The sequence below is a fragment of the Trichomonas vaginalis genome, chromosome III, assembly GCF_026262505.1.
Source record: "Trichomonas vaginalis G3 chromosome III, whole genome shotgun sequence".
Classification (NCBI taxonomy): Eukaryota; Parabasalia; order Trichomonadida; family Trichomonadidae; genus Trichomonas; species Trichomonas vaginalis.
In genome coordinates, this window is record NC_067205.1 from 21,687,379 (window position 1) to 21,705,409 (window position 18,031).

Here is an 18,031-nt window from a genome sequence, read left to right on the forward strand (position 1 = left end):
ACTCAATATATTTTCCTTGAGTAAGGAAAAAAATGAAGAAAGCAAGAATAATTATTAATTTTTATTGTTTATTCAATAACAAAATAGAAAGATGATACTCACCAAAAAGAAAATTTACGCATGGACTTAATGAACAAATTATATTTTCTTTCTTTGGGATAAATAATAATACTAATCCAAGATTTCCTTCACATGGACGTAATCCAAGGAATGTCAAATTATTCTTAAATGATTCTGTTCCTTGATCTGATGTATATACAATTCCAGAACCTGTATCAGCTGAATAAGAATCAATACTACATCGATGTATATAAATCTTTCCATCACCATTGCCAGCTTCAAATAATTTTCCTTTGTTAATCTCAGGATTGTTTTGGAAAGATGAATCAAAAATATCAAGTCTTTTAGATGTAACAGAAACAATTCCAAAATATTCATCATTTTGAGAATTATTTTTATAATTACATCGGTCAATTCTTCCCGGAGAATTATAAAAATAAGTAATTATTCCGTCAGTTACTTGTAAATTCTCAAAATTACAAAATGAAACATTTACTGTTGATTCAACATAATCATATTCAAAACCTGGTTTTTGACTTGAAATACAGTTAGAAATGTTTGTTTTTGAAAGTGATCCAAAACCTTTATTCTGGTAAAGCATACAATTTACTGAACTACTTCCTCCATTACAAATTGATCCTTGGAGGATTGTACTGTTGACTTTGCCTTGGAAATGAATAAATTGGCCATATAAAGGATTTTGACTTTCAAATGAACAGAATTTATCAATAATAATGTCATTTTTGCTATAACTTTCAATATATAATGTACCTGGACCTTCTGAAAAAACGTTATCGAAAAGTAAAATCGAGTAATCTTTTGTATTTTTGAATTTAACTGCTCTATCTTGAAGGTTATTGAATTTACAGATGTATGCAAAACAGCTGTTCTCATTTGGAGTGACTTGTTGAACATCACCTGTAAAGACGGAAGAAGGAGGATTAATTCCTTCATAATAAAGATGTCAAATACTATTTGTAACTTCTTCACAATGAAAATATTTCCTCAAAACAATTAATTTGAACTTCGCAGTGAGTCAAAAAGACTCAATAATTAAATATAAAAAGAAAGGGGGTAACACCAAATTTCGGATTAAATTTTTTGCAAAACATTAGAGTTTATTTGTGGCGAGATTGCAAGCTCACATTTTGAAATAAGTTTTGGAAATTTTTCATTGAAAATAATACGTTTATAACAAATGAAAATATTATGGAGTGCGGTACATTTTAGGAAAAATGACATTTTAACTTTACAAAGTTTACATTTGTAAAATGGCATTTTTGCCACTTGTTTGCCAATACCCCAAAAAAAGTTTGGCGCCAAATTGCAAAAGTGTCATAATCTCATGGTGGACCATAGCTGGTGTCGCCGCCGACTATCTACTTGCTGGGATGCTACGCAGCCTTTGATCTGGCCAATCATAGTGCTGCTCCATCCACATCAGCAAGTGATTTCGGCTGGAGATCTCCAATGGGTCTTCCATGAGGTTTCTGCAAGCCAGAAGCACAATATCTATGCAGCCTAGCTGCTAAGATAGCGTAGCTAGGCTGCGTAATTGTTGTGCTTCTGGCGATATTAGTTATATGTTATTGCTCTCATGGACTACAGTACTACTCCCTGAACCCTTGAGGGTCAGGGATGTAAGTTTACTCGAAATGGGCAATGTTCATTACGAAATCTCTCATCGAATGAGAGACTTCGTAATGAGCATTGTCTTAAAGTACTCTTACTACTCTTTCCTAGTTCCCAAAAGGCCTAGGATTCTGTAATTAATCGAATAGGACAGAGTTTTTCTGAAGTCTCTCATTTGATGAGAGGCTTCGGAAGAACTCTGTCCTAATGTAGTGTACTTATAGTCTCTGACAATTTATGTGTCAGAGAATGTACTTTTACTCGAATAGAGCAGAGTTTTTCCGAAGTCTCTCATTTGATGAGAGGCCTCGGAAGAACTCTGCCGTAGTGTAATGTAGTTGTGGTACTTGTCCCACAAAAAGCGAGAGAATATGTCTGTAATTCGTTTATGCTGAAGTTATCTGGATGTCTCTCAAATGAGAGAGGAAATCCAGATAACTTCAGCATAAGTTAATGCGGATGCGGTTCTCTAGCTCTTTGTCGGCCAGAGAACGAATAAAAAGTTTTTGTTGTGAGTAGGCTCGATGCATGCAAAATTTCTTATATTTTTACTTCTTATGAGAAAATAGTTTTTCATTTCTTATAAAGTCTTTTCAGGGGGGTTATACCGTGATATTAGCCTTGTACCGAAAAAAGTGACGGGCAATGCCGTAAAATAATATTTTATTAAAAAATTTTTGGTGGAGAATTGGAAAATTTTTGGTGGAAAATTGGAAAATTTTCCTAATCATTTGGACTATAACCTGGCATATTAGGGAGTTTTGTCAACAACTCAGTGCTGGGATCAAGATAGTTTGTAATCCAAAAGTAGAAACGTTCCTTGGTGTCTTGTTCTGGCTTCCTGCAAAATCTGTGATTTGCAGGATTCTTCTTAATATTGTCAGAAATTGCGCAAATCATGTCCATCGTCGTCAATTCTTCACCATTGATGTTAAAACGATTTCGATTACGGTAATTTCTTTTCTCTTGCAATTCTTTTTCTGCAGGAGTCAATTCACGAACATACTTATTATGTTTGAGAGCTTCTACAGAACAAGGGCAAAGACCGCAGGCGGCAGCATTTTGAACCGTTCTTAATGATACTGATTCTTGCCATGCGCTAATAAATGAGTAGATAATGGCGTAGCGCATCATTGCAGCATTGCTGTTGAACTCTTGCTTCGGTGCCTTAATGTAATCTCTCAGATAATCCGTGAATTTGGACTTTAATCTTTTGGCAATGCCAACATCAAATACTTGTAAAATGTGTGTTGTATGTGCGGGAAGAACAATTAATTTGATGTTGGCACTTGCCAAAAGGAACAATGCCAGAGGATTCTCGCGGCTGGAGTGTCCATCACACACAATGAGAGCAGGCTTGTCACGTATATCTTCTGGCATTCTCTGGCGTTCAAAGTTAAGCCACTCGATGAAGAAAATGCAATACAATAAGAATACACTTCTGTTCACCCAGCCTTTTGGCGTAGAAGTAAACCAACAATGTCTTTCGCGCTGGAATACTTTCAGTTCTCTAGGTAGTTCTGCAATACATGGGAGAACAAAGAGAGGTGGGACAGATTTGCCTGTCATTGAGCATCCGCATAAAGCTGTAATGTGCGGAAAGTTTGGAATTCCTTTGGCGATCATATGCTCTATCTCCTCAGGTAATGCAACTTTCTTCTTCTTAAATTTGTTTATGAATGTTTCATCGATACTAAAAATCAACTCCTCTGGAGTACTTTCGATTGTTTCACGATGTTTATCGTAGAATTCTTCGATAATTCTTGGTTCACACGCCATGTATCTTGATTCTTCAATCTCTTGGCATGCCTTAAGCTTGCAATGCAATTGCTGTAAAATATGGTTAACATAAGGTCTCGATACATCATCACCACCAAGAGTATTGATAACTTCTTCTGCAAGAGTAGGACAATTAATCTCAAGAAGGAATCTGTAACCATAATCTCTTCTGAGCTCTTTCAACTTGAACGCCTCGTCAATAATGTCAGCTGCTTCTAGAGCTTCACCTTTGTAAGCAGAATCTTCGATAATTTCTTTTAAAGTGAGCTGATCACGCTCGCATAGGTATGGATCTGCACCGCCATGATTCCCTTTTTCCCAGTATAGACCTAATGCAGCTCTTTTAAGTGCAGTAGCAATGAGATTGGATGTTAAAGTTCCGAGATCTGGGTATTCTTCCTCCCATGCAAGCTTAGTTTGACTATATGTCATACCTTCGGCGCGACAATTGATGATAAACTTTTGTTGTCTACCAAGAAATTCGACTGTGAGAAATTCCATTTTTAATTTTAAACGAGCACTTGAGCCACGTTTTATCTGACTTCACCAGCCAAAAAGCCCCTGTACTAAGTGTCATGTTTTTGTTTATTTTAAAGTTTCTGCCATGTAATGGTTTACATTGCAAATTTTTGAATACTTTACATCACCATAAAATGGCAGTACAAGGCTAGTTTATCGGTACAAGGCTCTTGAAATGACTTTATTTCGAATTTTTCTCATTTTTCAATCTTGATCAAAATTCAAAAATAAACAGATTCTCCAATAGAATACATAAAATAACTCGTATCTATCATATTAAAATTTTCGAAAAATCTCCAAATAGGGATGCGACGGTTTTACGCCATGACCGTTTAAAAATAGAATAATACGCCATTTTTGGGGCCGAATGGCGGGTACGAAGTACCCGCCATTCGGCCGAATAACAAAACAATACAAAATTATCGCCGTCCTTTTTTTTCTTTCTTTCTCTTTTTTCTCTCTCTCTCTTTCTTTTCTCTTTCTCTTTTTACTCCTCTTTCTCTTTTCATCATTAACGTAGAAAGATATATTAATATTATTTTAAAATTAAAAAAAAATAAAGAAAGTATAATAAGTAATTATTTATTATCGAATATATATGTAAAGTGATAATCTGAGGATAATCTGAGGAGGAGTTTGAGGATTAGACCTAGGAGTAGTTTGAGGATAAACTGAGGAGGAGTCTGAGGATTAGACTGAGGAGTAGTTTGATGATAATCTGAGGAGGAGTCTGAGGATTAGACTGAGGAGTAGTTTGAGGATAATCTGAGGAGGAGTCTGAGGATTAGACCGAGGAGTAGTTTGAGGAGCTTGAGGATAATCTGAGGAGTTTGAGGATAATCGGAGGAGGAGTCTGAGGATTAGACTGGGGAGTTTGAGGAGTAGTCTGAGGATAATCTGAGGAGGAGTCTGAGGATTAGACCGAGGAGTAGTTTGAGCGAGGAGTAGTTTGAGGAGTAGTCTGAGGAGTTTGAGGATAATCTGAGGAGGAGTCTGAGGATTAGACTGAGGATTAGACTGAGGAGTTTGAGGAGTAGTTTGAGGATAATCTGAGGAGGAGTCTGAGGATTAGACCGAGGAGTAGTTTGAGGATAATCTGAGGAGGAGTCTGAGGATTAGACCGAGGAGTAGTTTGAGGAGTAGTCTGAGGAGTTTGAGGATAATCTGAGGAGGAGTCTGAGGATTAGACTGAGGAGTTTGAGGAGTAGTCTGAGGATAAACTGAGGAGGAGTCTGAGGATTAGACTGAGGAGTAGTTTGATGATAATCTGAGGAGGAGTCTGAGGATTAGACTGAGGAGTAGTTTGAGGATAATCTGAGGAGGAGTCTGAGGATTAGACCGAGGAGTAGTTTGAGAGAGTAGTCTGAGGAGTTTGAGGATAATCTGAGGAGGAGTCTGAGGATTAGACTGAGGAGTTTGAGGAGTAGTCTGAGGATAAACTGAGGAGGAGTCTGAGGATTAGACTGAGGAGTAGTTTGAGGATAATCTGAGGAGGAGTCTGAGGAGTTTGAGGAGTAGTCTGAGGATAATCTGAGGAGGAGTCTGAGGATTAGACCGAGGAGTAGTTTGAGGAGTAGTCTGAGGAGTTTGAGGATAATCTGAGGAGGAGTCTGAGGATTAGACTGAGGAGTTTGAGGAGTAGTCTGAGGATAATCTGAGGAGGAGTCTGAGGATTAGACCGAGGAGTAGTTTGAGCGAGGAGTAGTTTGAGGAGTAGTCTGAGGAGTTTGAGGATAATCTGAGGAGGAGTCTGAGGATTAGACCGAGGAGTAGTCTGAGGGGCTTGAGGATAATCTGAGGAGTTTGAGGATAATCTGAGGAGGAGTCTGAGGATTAGACTGAGGAGTTTGAGGAGTAGTTTGAGGATAATCTGAGGAGTTTGAGGATAATCTGAGGAGGAGTCTGAGGGTTAGACCGAGGAGAAGTTTGAGGAGTTTGAGGATAATCTGAGGAGGAGTCTGAGGATTAGACTGAGGAGTTTGAGGAGTAGTTTGAGGATAATCTGAGGAGGAGTCTGAGGATAATCTGAGGAGGAGTTTGAGGATTAGACCGAGGAGTAGTTTGAGGAGTAGTCTGAGGATTAGTCTGAGGATAATCTGAGGAGTTTGAGGATAATCTGAGGAGGAGTCTGAGGATTAGACTGAGGAGTAGTTTGAGCGAGGAGTAGTTTGAGGATAATCTGAGGAGTTTGAGGATAATCTGAGGAGGAGTCTGAGGATTAGACTGAGGAGTTTGAGGAGTAGTTTGAGGATAATCTGAGGAAGAGTCTGAGGAGTTTGAGGAGTAGTTTGAGGATAATCTGAGGAGGAGTCTGAGGATTAGACCGAGGAGTAGTTTGAGGATAATCTGAGGAGGAGTCTGAGGAGTTTGAGGAGTAGTTTGAGGATAATCTGAGGAGGAGTCTGAGGATTAGACCGAGGAGTAGTTTGAGGATAATCTGAGGAGGAGTCTGAGGATTAGACTGAGGAGTAGTTTGATGATAATCTGAGGAGGAGTCTGAGGATTAGACCGAGGAGTAGTCTGAGGAGTTTGAGGATAATCTGAGGAGTTTGAGGAGTAGTCTGAGGATAATCTGAGGAGGAGTCTGAGGATTAGACCGAGGAGTAGTTTGAGGATAATCTGAGGAGGAGTCTGAGGATTAGACTGAGGAGTAGTTTGATGATAATCTGAGGAGGAGTCTGAGGATTAGACTGAGGAGGAGTTTGAGGATTAGACCAAGGAGTAGTCTGAGGAGTTTGAGGATAATCTGAGGAGGAGTCTGAGAATTAGACCGAGGAGTAGTTTGAGGAGTAGTCTGAGGAGTTTGAGGATAATCTGAGGAGGAGTCTGAGGATTAGACTGAGGAGTTTGAGGAGTAGTTTGAGGATAATCTGAGGAGTTTGAGGATAATCTGAGGAGGAGTCTGAGGGTTAGACCGAGGAGTAGTCTGAGGAGTTTGAGGATAATCTGAGGAGGAGTCTGAGGATTAGACCGAGGAGTAGTTTGAGGATAATCTGAGGAGGAGTCTGAGGATAATCTGAGGAGGAGTTTGAGGATTAGACCGAGAGTATTGAGGAGTAGTCTGAGGATTAGTCTGAGGATAATCTGAGGAGTTTGAGGATAATCTGAGGAGGAGTCTGAGGATTAGACTGAGGAGTAGTTTGAGCGAGGAGTAGTTTGAGGATAATCTGAGGAGTTTGAGGATAATCTGAGGAGGAGTCTGAGGAGTAGACTGAGGAGTTTGAGGAGTAGTTTGAGGATAATCTGAGGAGGAGTCTGAGGAGTTTGAGGAGTAGTTTGGATAATCTGAGGAGAGTCTGAGGATTAGACCGAGGAGTAGTTTGAGGATAATCTGAGGAGGAGTCTGAGGATTAGACTGAGGAGTTTGAGGAGTAGTTTGAGGATAATCTGAGGAGGAGTCTGAGGAGTTTGAGGAGTAGTTTGAGGATAATCTGAGGAGGAGTCTGAGGATTAGACCGAGGAGTAGTTTGAGGAGTAGTCTGAGGAGTTTGAGGAGTAGTCTGAGGATAATCTGAGGAGGAGTCTGAGGATTAGACCGAGGAGTAGTTTGAGGATAATCTGAGGAGGAGTCTGAGGATTAGACTGAGGAGTAGTTTGATGATAATCTGAGGAGGAGTCTGAGGATTAGACCGAGGAGTAGTTTGAGGAGTAGTCTGAGGAGTTTGAGGATAATCTGAGGAGGAGTCTGAGGATTAGACCGAGGAGTAGTCTGAGGGGCTTGAGGATAATCTGAGGAGTTTGAGGATAATCTGAGGAGGAGTCTGAGGATTAGACCGAGGAGTAATTTGAGGAGTAGTCTGAGGAGTTTGAGGATAATCTGAGGAGTTTGAGGATAATCTGAGGAGGAGTCTGAGGATTAGACTGAGGAGTTTGAGGAGTAGTCTGAGGAGTCTGAGGATAATCTGAGGAGGAGTCTGAGGGTTAGACCGAGGAGTAGTTTGAGGATAATCTGAGGAGGAGTCTGAGGATTAGACCGAGGAGTAGTTTGAGGATAATCTGAGGAGGAGTCTGAGGATAATCTGAGGAGGAGTTTGAGGATTAGACCAAGGAGTAGTCTGAGGAGTTTGAGGATAATCTGAGGAGGAGTTTGAGGATTAGACCGAGGAGTAGTTTGAGGAGTAGTCTGAGGATTAGTCTGAGGATAATCTGAGGAGTTTGAGGATAATCTGAGGAGGAGTCTGAGGATTAGACTGAGGAGTAGTTTTGAGCGAGAGTAGTTTGAGGATAATCTGAGAGTTTGAGGATAATCTGAGGAGGAGTCTGAGGATTAGACTGAGGAGTTTGAGGAGTAGTTTGAGGATAATCTGAGGAAGAGTCTGAGGAGTTTGAGGAGTAGTTTGAGGATAATCTGAGGAGGAGTCTGAGGATTAGACCGAGGAGTAGTTTGAGGATAATCTGAGGAGTAGTCTGAGGATTAGACCGAGGAGTAGTCTGAGGAGCTTGAGGATAATCTGAGGAGTCTGAGGATAATCTGAGGAGGAGTCTGAGGATTAGACCGAGGAGTAGTTTGAGGAGTAGTCTGAAGAGTCTGCGGATAATCTGAGGAGGAGTCTGAGGATTAGACCGAGGAGTAGTTTGAGGAGTAGTCTGAAGAGTCTGCGGATAATCTGAGGAGGAGTCTGAGGATTAGACCGAGGAGTAGTCTGAGGAGCTTGAGGATAATCTGAGGAGTTTGAGGATAATCTGAGGAGGAGTCTGAGGATTAGACTGAGGAGTTTGAGGAGTAGTCTGAGGAGTCTGAGGATAATCTGAGGAGGAGTCTGAGGAGTTTGAGGAGTAGTCTGAGGATAATCTGAGGAGGAGTCTGAGGATTAGACCGAGGAGTAGTTTGAGGATAATCTGAGGAGGAGTCTGAGGATAATCTGAGGAGGAGTTTGAGGATTAGACCGAGGAGTAGTCTGAGGAGTTTGAGGATAATCTGAGGAGGAGTCTGAGGATAATCTGAGGAGGAGTCTGAGGAGTTTGAGGAGTAGTCTGAGGATAATCTGAGGAGGAGTCTGAGGATTAGACCGAGGAGTAGTTTGAGGATAATCTGAGGAGGAGTCTGAGGATAATCTGAGGAGGAGTTTGAGGATTAGACCGAGGAGTAGTCTGAGGAGTTTGAGGATAATCTGAGGAGGAGTCTGAGGATAATCTGAGGAGGAGTTTGAGGATTAGACCGAGGAGTAGTCTGAGGGGCTTGAGGATAATCTGAGGAGTTTGAGGAGTAGTCTGAGGATAATCTGAGGAGGAGTCTGAGGATTAGACCGAGGAGTAGTTTGAGCGAGGAGTAGTTTGAGGAGTAGTCTGAGGAGTTTGAGGATAATCTGAGGAGGAGTCTGAGAATTAGACCGAGGAGTAGTTTGAGGAGTAGTCTGAGGAGTTTGAGGATAATCTGAGGAGGAGTCTGAGGATTAGACTGAGGAGTTTGAGGAGTAGTTTGAGGATAATCTGAGGAGGAGTCTGAGGATTAGACTGAGGAGTTTGAGGAGTAGTTTGAGGATAATCTGAGGAGGAGTCTGAGGATTAGACTGAGGAGTAGTTTGATGATAATCTGAGGAGGAGTCTGAGGATTAGACTGAGGAGTTTGAGGAGTAGTTTGAGATAATCTGAGGAGTTTGAGGATAATCTGAGGAGGAGTCTGAGGATTAGACGAGGAGTAGTCTGAGGAGTTTGAGGATAATCTGAGGAGGAGTCTGAGGATAATCGAGGAGAGTTTGAGGATTAGACCGAGGAGTAGTCTGAGGAGTTTGAGGATAATCTGAGGAGGAGTCTGAGGATTAGACCGAGGAGTAGTTTGAGGATAATCTGAGGAGGAGTCTGAGGATAATCTGAGGAGGAGTTTGAGGATTAGACCGAGGAGTAGTCTGAGGGGCTTGAGGATAATCTGAGGAGTTTGAGGAGTAGTCTGAGGATAATCTGAGGAGGAGTCTGAGGATTAGACCGAGGAGTAGTTTGAGGATAATCTGAGGAGTTTGAGGATAATCTGAGGAGGAGTCTGAGGATTAGACTGAGGAGTTTGAGGAGTATTGAGGATCTGAGGAGTTTGAGGATAATCTGAGGAGGAGTCTGAGGATTAGACCGAGGAGTAGTCTGAGGAGCTTGAGGAGTAGTCTGAGGAGTTTGAGGATAATCTGAGGAGGAGTCTGAGGATTAGACTGAGGAGTTTGAGGAGTAGTTTGAGGATAATCTGAGGAGGAGTCTGAGGATTAGACCGAGGAGAAGTTTGAGGATAATCTGAGGAGGAGTCTGAGGATAATCTGAGGAGGAGTTTGAGGATTAACGAGAGGAGTCTGGGTTGAGGATGATCTGAGGAGTTTGAGGATAATCTGGAGGAGTCTGAGGATTAGACCGAGGAGAAGTTTGAGGATAATCTGAGGAGGAGTCTGAGGATAATCTGAGAGGTTTGGATTAGACCGAGGAGTAGTCTGAGGAGTTTGAGGATAATCTGAGGAGGAGTCTGAGGATTAGACCGAGGAGTAGTTTGAGGAGTAGTCTGAGGAGTTTGAGGATAATCTGAGGAGGAGTCTGCGGATAATCTGAGGAGTAGTTTCAGAGTAGTCTAGGAGTAGTCTGAGGAACTAGTCTCAGGACTAGTCTGATGAGGAGGACTCTAAGGAGTAGTCTGAAGAGTAGTCTCAGGAGGAAGATCTGAGGAGGAGTCTTATGAGGAAGATCTGAGGAGTAGTCTGATGAGGAGGGGTCTAAGGAGTAGTCTGAGAATGATGAGTAATCTGATAAGGAGTAGTCTGAGGATGATCTGAGGATAACCTGATGACTAGTCTAGGAGTGGTCTAATAAAAATGTAAAATATTTTCAAAGAAAAAATTCTATGAATTTTATATTTTAATTCTTACATTATACTGAATATAAATAAACATAATATCAAAATTTGAAATTGAACACGCCAAAAAATTGATAATCCACATTTCAATATTTTGTAAGTGGCGTACTTTTTGAATACTCGCCATACCTTGGAGTTCTCAATTTGAATTCGCCTTTATTTGGGCGACCTCAGAAAAATACGCCATTAAGAAAATATTGTATGAGATTTTAAATTTGAACACGCTCTACCTTAAGGAATTAAATTTATTAAGATATATTTATATATAATAAACGAATAATTAAAAAAAGTATTTCATCGCTTATGTAAGTTTCAAAAAAATCACGAAAATAAAAAAATCAAGATTAAAATTTTATTTTTAATTTTTGAATTTCTCAAATGGCGAAATTTTTGGGCGAACAAAAAAAATGTACGCCCGGTCAAATGGCGTGTTTAACGCATCCCTACATTACAAATTGATCCTTGCAGTATTGTACTGTTGATTTCGCCTTGGAAAAAAAGTTAATTGGCCATCCACAGGATATTGACTTTCAAATGAACAGAATTTATCAATAACAATGTTAGTATTAGAACTAATTATTTCTATTGTGCCCGAACCTTCTGAAAAAATGTTTTCGTAAAGTAAAATCGAGTAATTATTTGAAAACATGATTTGGACTGCTCTATTTTTAAGTCCGATGAACTTGCAGATGTACGCAAAACATTTGCCCTTGCTTGCGGTGACGTATCGAACTTCACCTGTAAAGACGGAAGATGGAGGCTCAATTCCTTCATAATAAAGATGCCAAATACTACTTGAAACATCTTCACAATGAACATATTTCTTCAAAACAATTAATTTGTACTTTGCAGTGAGTCAAAAAGACGAGTGTGGTAGAATTTACGAAAAAGTGACACTAGAAAAGTGACACTTAACCTTAAATTTCCAAACACTATTTTTTGATTGTATTTTGTTATTTATATATTTATATATATAAATATATTTATATATGTATATATTTATATATGTATATATTTATATATGTATATATTTATATATGTATATATTTATATATGTATATATTTATATATGTATATATTTATATATGTATATATTTATATATGTATATATTTATATATGTATATATTTATATATGTATATATTTATATATGTATATATTTATATATGTATATATTTATATATGTATATATTTATATATGTATATATTTATATATGTATATATTTATATATGTATATATTTATATATGTATATATTTATATATGTATATATTTAAAAGACGGTGGTTCACCAACATGATTATGAAAATGATGTCCATTTACAAATCTGTATTGATTAGATTTCATTTCAAAGGTAATGTTAGCACTACAACTTCCCCATCTACAGTAATGTCTAATAATTGTTACTCCATCTGAATTCAAATGCGAATCTTTCCGATAATTGCAGTTAGCACGCATCTCTGCTTGAACTCCATATTGAAGATAATGAATGAAATCAATATATTGTTTTGTATCAGCAAGGGGTGCAGGAACGGATTGATTCATTTAAAAAATGAAAAAAGTGAGAATTGTAAATAATTAAGGTTAATATTGAATAAATAATACATCAAACTAGTTTTAGAGTTGATAGTAAGAAGCGAAGAACACTACCAGTAAGATACAGCAGTAGTAGCTGCTTCATGCTGCATTGAGTATTGTTGAATTAATTTGAAGTAGTGGTTTTTGAAATCAGCACCCCTATAGAGCGCTGGCGACCGAAACACCACTAGTAAGATTGTGTATTAGAAACTGCTTCATGCTGTGTTGAGTAAGCTTCGATATCTTTATCAGACCACCTTTAAATTAACCACTCACATTCTCACTGTGGTCCATCTAAAATTTGTAAACTTTATGACATAAAATTATATTATATGCAGGATCCCACCTATTACTTAATCTTTTTGGAATAAATGTTTTATAATATTTATCGATTGATTGTAATTTTTTGTATAAAAAAAGTTTTTTATTTATATTAAAAATATATTCGGTTAATGATATTATCTTATAATTTGTAAATAAATCTAGTAATAAAATAACTTTAATAGTTGGTGTCACTTTTTCGAAAATTCTGGTTTTTTCGTCAAAAAGACTCAACAATTAAATATAAAAAGAAAGGGGGTAACACCAATTTTCGGATTAAATTTTTTCAAAATGTCAGTAATTTTTGCGGTTTTTATCAGCGGCGAGATTGCGAGCTCGCATTTTGAAATAAATTTTGGAACATTTTCTTTGAAAAATAGGTTTATAACAAATAAATATATTATTTTTGTGTTTTCTTGAAGAATCTTTCGTGAAATTTTAACATTCTTCTCTAACTTCTCAATTTCATTATCTCAATCACTCACATTAGAGTTTCTCTCTAATTCAATTGAATTGGATGAATATCATGATGATGAGTCAGCATTTTTGTGTTTTTTGTATGAAATATGTTCTTTATAATCTTGTTTTCTTTGGTAATTTTTGATGATTTGTGATGATATGTTGTGTTTTCTTGATGAAAATCACGATGTTTCTTTGTGAATTCTTCAATTTGTTTTTGGAGTTTGCAAATAAACTTTTTAGATTGATTTCTGCTTCTCTAATGAGCGCACCTTCTTCACTATTGGTTGATTTGCCTGGTGAGATAGGAGCAATTGCTAGTAGTTGTGAACGAATTGTGATATTTGTTGTTAATCTACGAGAAAGCTCAGTAGAAGGTCCAAAATATGCATTTCCGATTGTTTGATGAGGTGTATCATAAATCTGTACTTGGATGTTTTAAGCAAATTTCAATTAAAACTGCTTTTGTAATGATATGTTGATCTGTAATTTTAGCTACATCAGCAGCTTCTTTGACAACGTCTTGCAGTATTTTTCCTGCTACTATTGAAAGAATATGACCTGCTTTAATGTTAGACAATTTATCTAACAGATAAAACAGGAAATGGAACTGAAAATGCTTTTTTCGTTGTTTTTTCCGCTTCTTTTTGTTCTGTTATTTCTGTAGACATTGTCAAAGTTTGTGAATTTTGGAAGGCATAAAAGATTGTGATGTTTACAATTTATTTTGACACTCAATGAGCTTTTAAAAAAATTGTTTTTAAGACTAAAAATTAAGTTTATTCAAACAACAATGATACAAATAGGTAATTTACTTAGTATATTTTTATCTCCCTCAAGCTCGAGTCTCGAGGGGAAATAACTGTTTTTTTAGCTGGCAGATTTTTTAAGCAACAAACGGGGGACATTAATATAAATTCCAAAAATAGATCCTTTTCAGTATATATATATATATATTTGTATTTTTTTTCTTGATTTTAATGTTTTTCGATATTCAATAGTTTAATTAGGTGATGAAAGAAGTCACTCAACTCAGGGTGCCCCATGGAGATTGAATCAAGGAGTAATAATGAAATTATAGATTATATTAGTTGAGTTTATATCATATGTGTGTGATAATGAGTGATTTATGAGAAAGAATTCAATGTTATTATTACATATTAACAAATTTAGCTATATTTGAATATTAATGAATTTCCAACGATTTGGTATTAGGGGATGCTTTCTATCAATGCTAAAACATAAAATAAAATTTAAAATGGAGAAATATAAGCCAGAATCCTTGAATAACTTGGTGAAATACAAAATAATGATATAGAAAAATATAACTCTACAATATAGAATGTTTCAAAGTAGGAAATGAGCTAAATAATTTGGTAAACTTTCCATGGGAAGGATTTGAAAGGATTTTGCTATAATAAGTGTATAATATATGTGATGGGAAATTGATTAGAACATGAGTTTAAAGGATTAAACCTGAAAAAATAATTAGAATATATACTGAAATAAATGAAATAATTTATATAAAAATAAAGGATTTAGCTAAAATATTTAAATAACTCTCGATCCCAAAATTCACAAAGTATTCAAAAGTTTCGAGAAATTTAATTTTTAATAAAATTTTCGAAATTTAATTTTTTTCGAAAGTGTCAAATAACGTATTTTCTTTCAGAAATATTTTTCAAAAATTTCATGTTCTCCTTGATTATCAATGTACAGTGAGTAATATTTTTTGACGATGTCAGAAATTTTTTGATTAGTTTACAATTTTATTTGAATAGTTTACAATTTTTTGCATAGATCAATTCCTAATATTATTATATATACATTTTAATTATTACAATTTTGGTCGCTCAAATTCAAAAACCATAAAGTTTTGAGAGTTGGAGTACTTCTGTGATGAAGAGGGTTTTTTTTTCAGAATGTTTATTAAGGATACCCTTACATTGCGTAGTTAGAAAGAGAATATGATATTGTCATGATTGCTAAAGTTTTAGGCTCCAGAAATGAATATACATCAAACTGAAACAATTAATAAATTGAATGAACTTTTGAGAGGTTCTCAAATAAAAAAAATTATCTAATTTTTTACAATATTACTATTATTAAAAAAAAAAAAAAAAAGGTAGTGGGGCCTCCAGGCACTTCGTGCCCTCTAGCCCTGAAGATGTTTAGTATAAATGAAGTTTTTATTCGGAGGGCTTCCCGAAGATGTTTAGTATAAATGAAGTTTTTATTCGGAAAATTGTTAGTCTTCTGGGTCGAAAACATTATATAATGTGTCGCTTTTCACAAATTATATATGTTTTCATGTTTTGTCACTTTTCTGTCACTTTTCAGGAAAAAACATTTTTATTATTATATATAAATGAATTTTACAAAACCACCGTTACCGTTCTTTGGAAATAAGAGTAAATGTAAAGATATTATATTGAGAGAACTTAAGAAACTACCGAATGGTCTAACATTTGTAGATTTGTTCGGTGGAAGTTTCTATATATCCCATTTGTGCCATACAATATTCCCAGACTCAAAGATTATATGCAATGACTTCGACAACTATATGGACCGTCTCAAACATATACCAGACACAAACAATATATTGAAAGAGTTAAAAGAAAAGATACCTATAGGTAAGATGGAACGTATACCATTAGATAACAAAAATATTGTGAGAGAGGTTTTGAAAAAAGCAGAATATATAGACTGGGATAGTATATCTGCTAGACTATTATATAGTGGTTCTATAAGAGTTCATGACATTGAAACACTTATGTCAAACGTTTTATATCTTAACTATACAAATGTTTTCAAAGAGAACATAGAAAAATATATTGAGGGTATAGAGTTTGTGAGATGTCATTGACAGAGTTGTATGAAAAATATAAAGACAAGGAAATATTTTTTTAGTGGACCCGCCGTTCTATAACATGGGATTTTCAATACCAAGTAGACTGGACTTTGAGAGACTCTTTAGAACTTTAGACGTTTTACATAACCATCATGCTTTTACTTTACATCCGATAAAAGTGGTTTGGAAACCGTTATGAGATGGTTAGAGGACATACATGACTATGAGTTTAGATATGACAAGATAGAATATGAGAGAGGTCCTATAAACTGGAGAAAGTGTCACAATAAAGAAATTTTACTAGTAAGTAAATGTGGTTTGAAATAGGACTACTTGTTTTAGGTTTTTTCCATTGTGTCATTTATTTATTTGACGTGGCAGAAAGATATAGAGAATATGAAGATGAACCAATGCCTGCAAATGTCCAGTATATGTACTCGTAAGAGATATTTTTATCTAATATTAAATGGACGCACAGAACTTAGCGAATGCACAGCAACCTGGACAACCAAACCCAGAGAATATTCCAAATGAAGTTAGAATACAAACTGCAATGGCAAACTATGGTCAAGTGCCAACAGATGTACAAATGCAAACTGCCATGTCAAATGACGCTGCGTTAGGTTTGCCACCATGGTATGCAAATATGAGATGGAAAGAGTTTTATACAACCCTGAAGTGGATATAAACAACTTTATGCAGATGACGCGAACACAGGAGTTGACCCAGAATATGTTTTCTACCAGAGGAGAAACAGAATGTATGAGCTCCAGTTAAAGAATGCTATGGAACTCAACAGGAAACGTAAGAGACTAGGCGGACATTAGATTTTTACATATAGTAAAATGGGTTTCTTCAGTAGTATTGGAAACTTCTTCAGAAGAGTTGGAAGAGGTATATGGAATGGAATAAAAACCGTAGGAAGAGGAATTTGGAACGGAGTCAAAAATATTGGTAAAAAGAGTAGGTCAGTTTGTTGGTATTATACCTAAAGACCCTGAACCAGAAGAACAAGCTCCTGTTATACAACAGCCTGAACCTGCACCACAGTCTAGTTGGCAACCACCAAATCAACACCTCAACCGTATTAAAAATTATATTTTTACCGTTCGATAGTAGTTGTATATGAAACTAAGTTCTAAGTAAAACGCATGGTATAATGGAACTATTCTCTTTCTTCCATCTGTAGTAAACCATACTTGAAAGTCTGAAATACTTCCACTTGGTGGTTCATATAGCTTTGTAGGTTTTTTCGTAAAAGTCATTTGCCAAGCATAAAAAAGAGTTTTGTGCACCAGAAAATGAAGCATGAACTATAATAGCATCTGAGTCGAAAACATTTTCATATGTTCCATTAGGGTTTTCGACTTCATAAAAGTCCGGGTGTACTGGATATTCTGCAGGCTGATTTAACATCCTCATAAATCTATACCATGCCAAGTTGTTATATTTTGTAGAAATATAAACGTTTTCTCCAAGGTCTTCTATTCTATTGATTTTAACAGTTGCATTTTTCCTGTCATATATAATATCGAGATGGTACTCTCCCTCGTCAATGTTATACTGGTTTGCATATTCGATATAGATGTCGTTTATTTTTTCTTGAAAAGCTTGAAGAGTTGTTTCTAAGTTTACAAGCAAATTCACTTGTAAAAGTTTTCCCTGTTCAAATTTCTCATACGTATGTTTTTCTTGTTATAGTATCGAACTTCAAAACCGACTGTAAATGGGAAACCATGTATGGCTTCTGAAATGAACTTCATTCTACGAAAGCCAATAGCTTTTGTGACAGATGGGTCTCTTAACCATCTTAACGGGTAGTCAAAACGATAGCCTTCATGCTTTACGGTCTCTGTCTCAAACTTTTGACCGACATTCGTAAAAGTTCATCTAATGGTTTAGTTGTAGCAACTCTTGAATTTTCTTTCTATTGAAAGCATATTTTATCTAGAATAAAAATGTCAAATGAAACAGCGTCTATGAGAGAAATACAACACAACCGACAACTCAT

The 18,031-nt window shown here is 36.5% G+C and overlaps 3 protein-coding genes and 1 pseudogene across 4 annotated transcripts, besides 3 other annotated features; all 4 read right to left on the reverse strand.

Moving 5' to 3' along the window:
• Positions 1–61: 61 nt before the first annotated feature.
• On the reverse strand, positions 62–661 carry TVAGG3_0740070 (uncharacterized protein; the record flags this gene model as incomplete). Its single annotated transcript, XM_001320908.1, has 1 exon — positions 62–661. The coding sequence occupies one exon, from the start codon at positions 659–661 to the stop codon at positions 62–64; it is 600 nt and encodes a 199-aa protein (XP_001320943.1).
• An 873-nt stretch (positions 662–1,534) lies between these two features.
• Positions 1,535–2,277: a mobile genetic element.
• Positions 2,278–2,920: 643 nt separating this feature from the next.
• On the reverse strand, positions 2,921–3,471 carry TVAGG3_0740090 (DDE endonuclease family; the record flags this gene model as incomplete). The annotated part of the gene is made up of 1 exon (XM_051244845.1): positions 2,921–3,471. A coding segment is annotated over one exon (551 nt), but the record flags the coding sequence as incomplete, so codon positions are not given.
• A 703-nt stretch (positions 3,472–4,174) lies between these two features.
• Positions 4,175–4,291: a mobile genetic element.
• Positions 4,292–11,688: 7,397 nt separating this feature from the next.
• Positions 11,689–11,726: a mobile genetic element.
• A 342-nt stretch (positions 11,727–12,068) lies between these two features.
• On the reverse strand, positions 12,069–12,356 carry TVAGG3_0740120 (uncharacterized protein; the record flags this gene model as incomplete). Its single annotated transcript, XM_051244846.1, has 1 exon — positions 12,069–12,356. The coding sequence occupies one exon, from the start codon at positions 12,354–12,356 to the stop codon at positions 12,069–12,071; it is 288 nt and encodes a 95-aa protein (XP_051091433.1).
• A 4,758-nt stretch (positions 12,357–17,114) lies between these two features.
• Positions 17,115–17,960, reverse strand: TVAGG3_0740130 (annotated as a pseudogene). The gene has a single exon. A coding segment is annotated over exon 1 (846 nt).
• Positions 17,961–18,031: the final 71 nt, after the last annotated feature.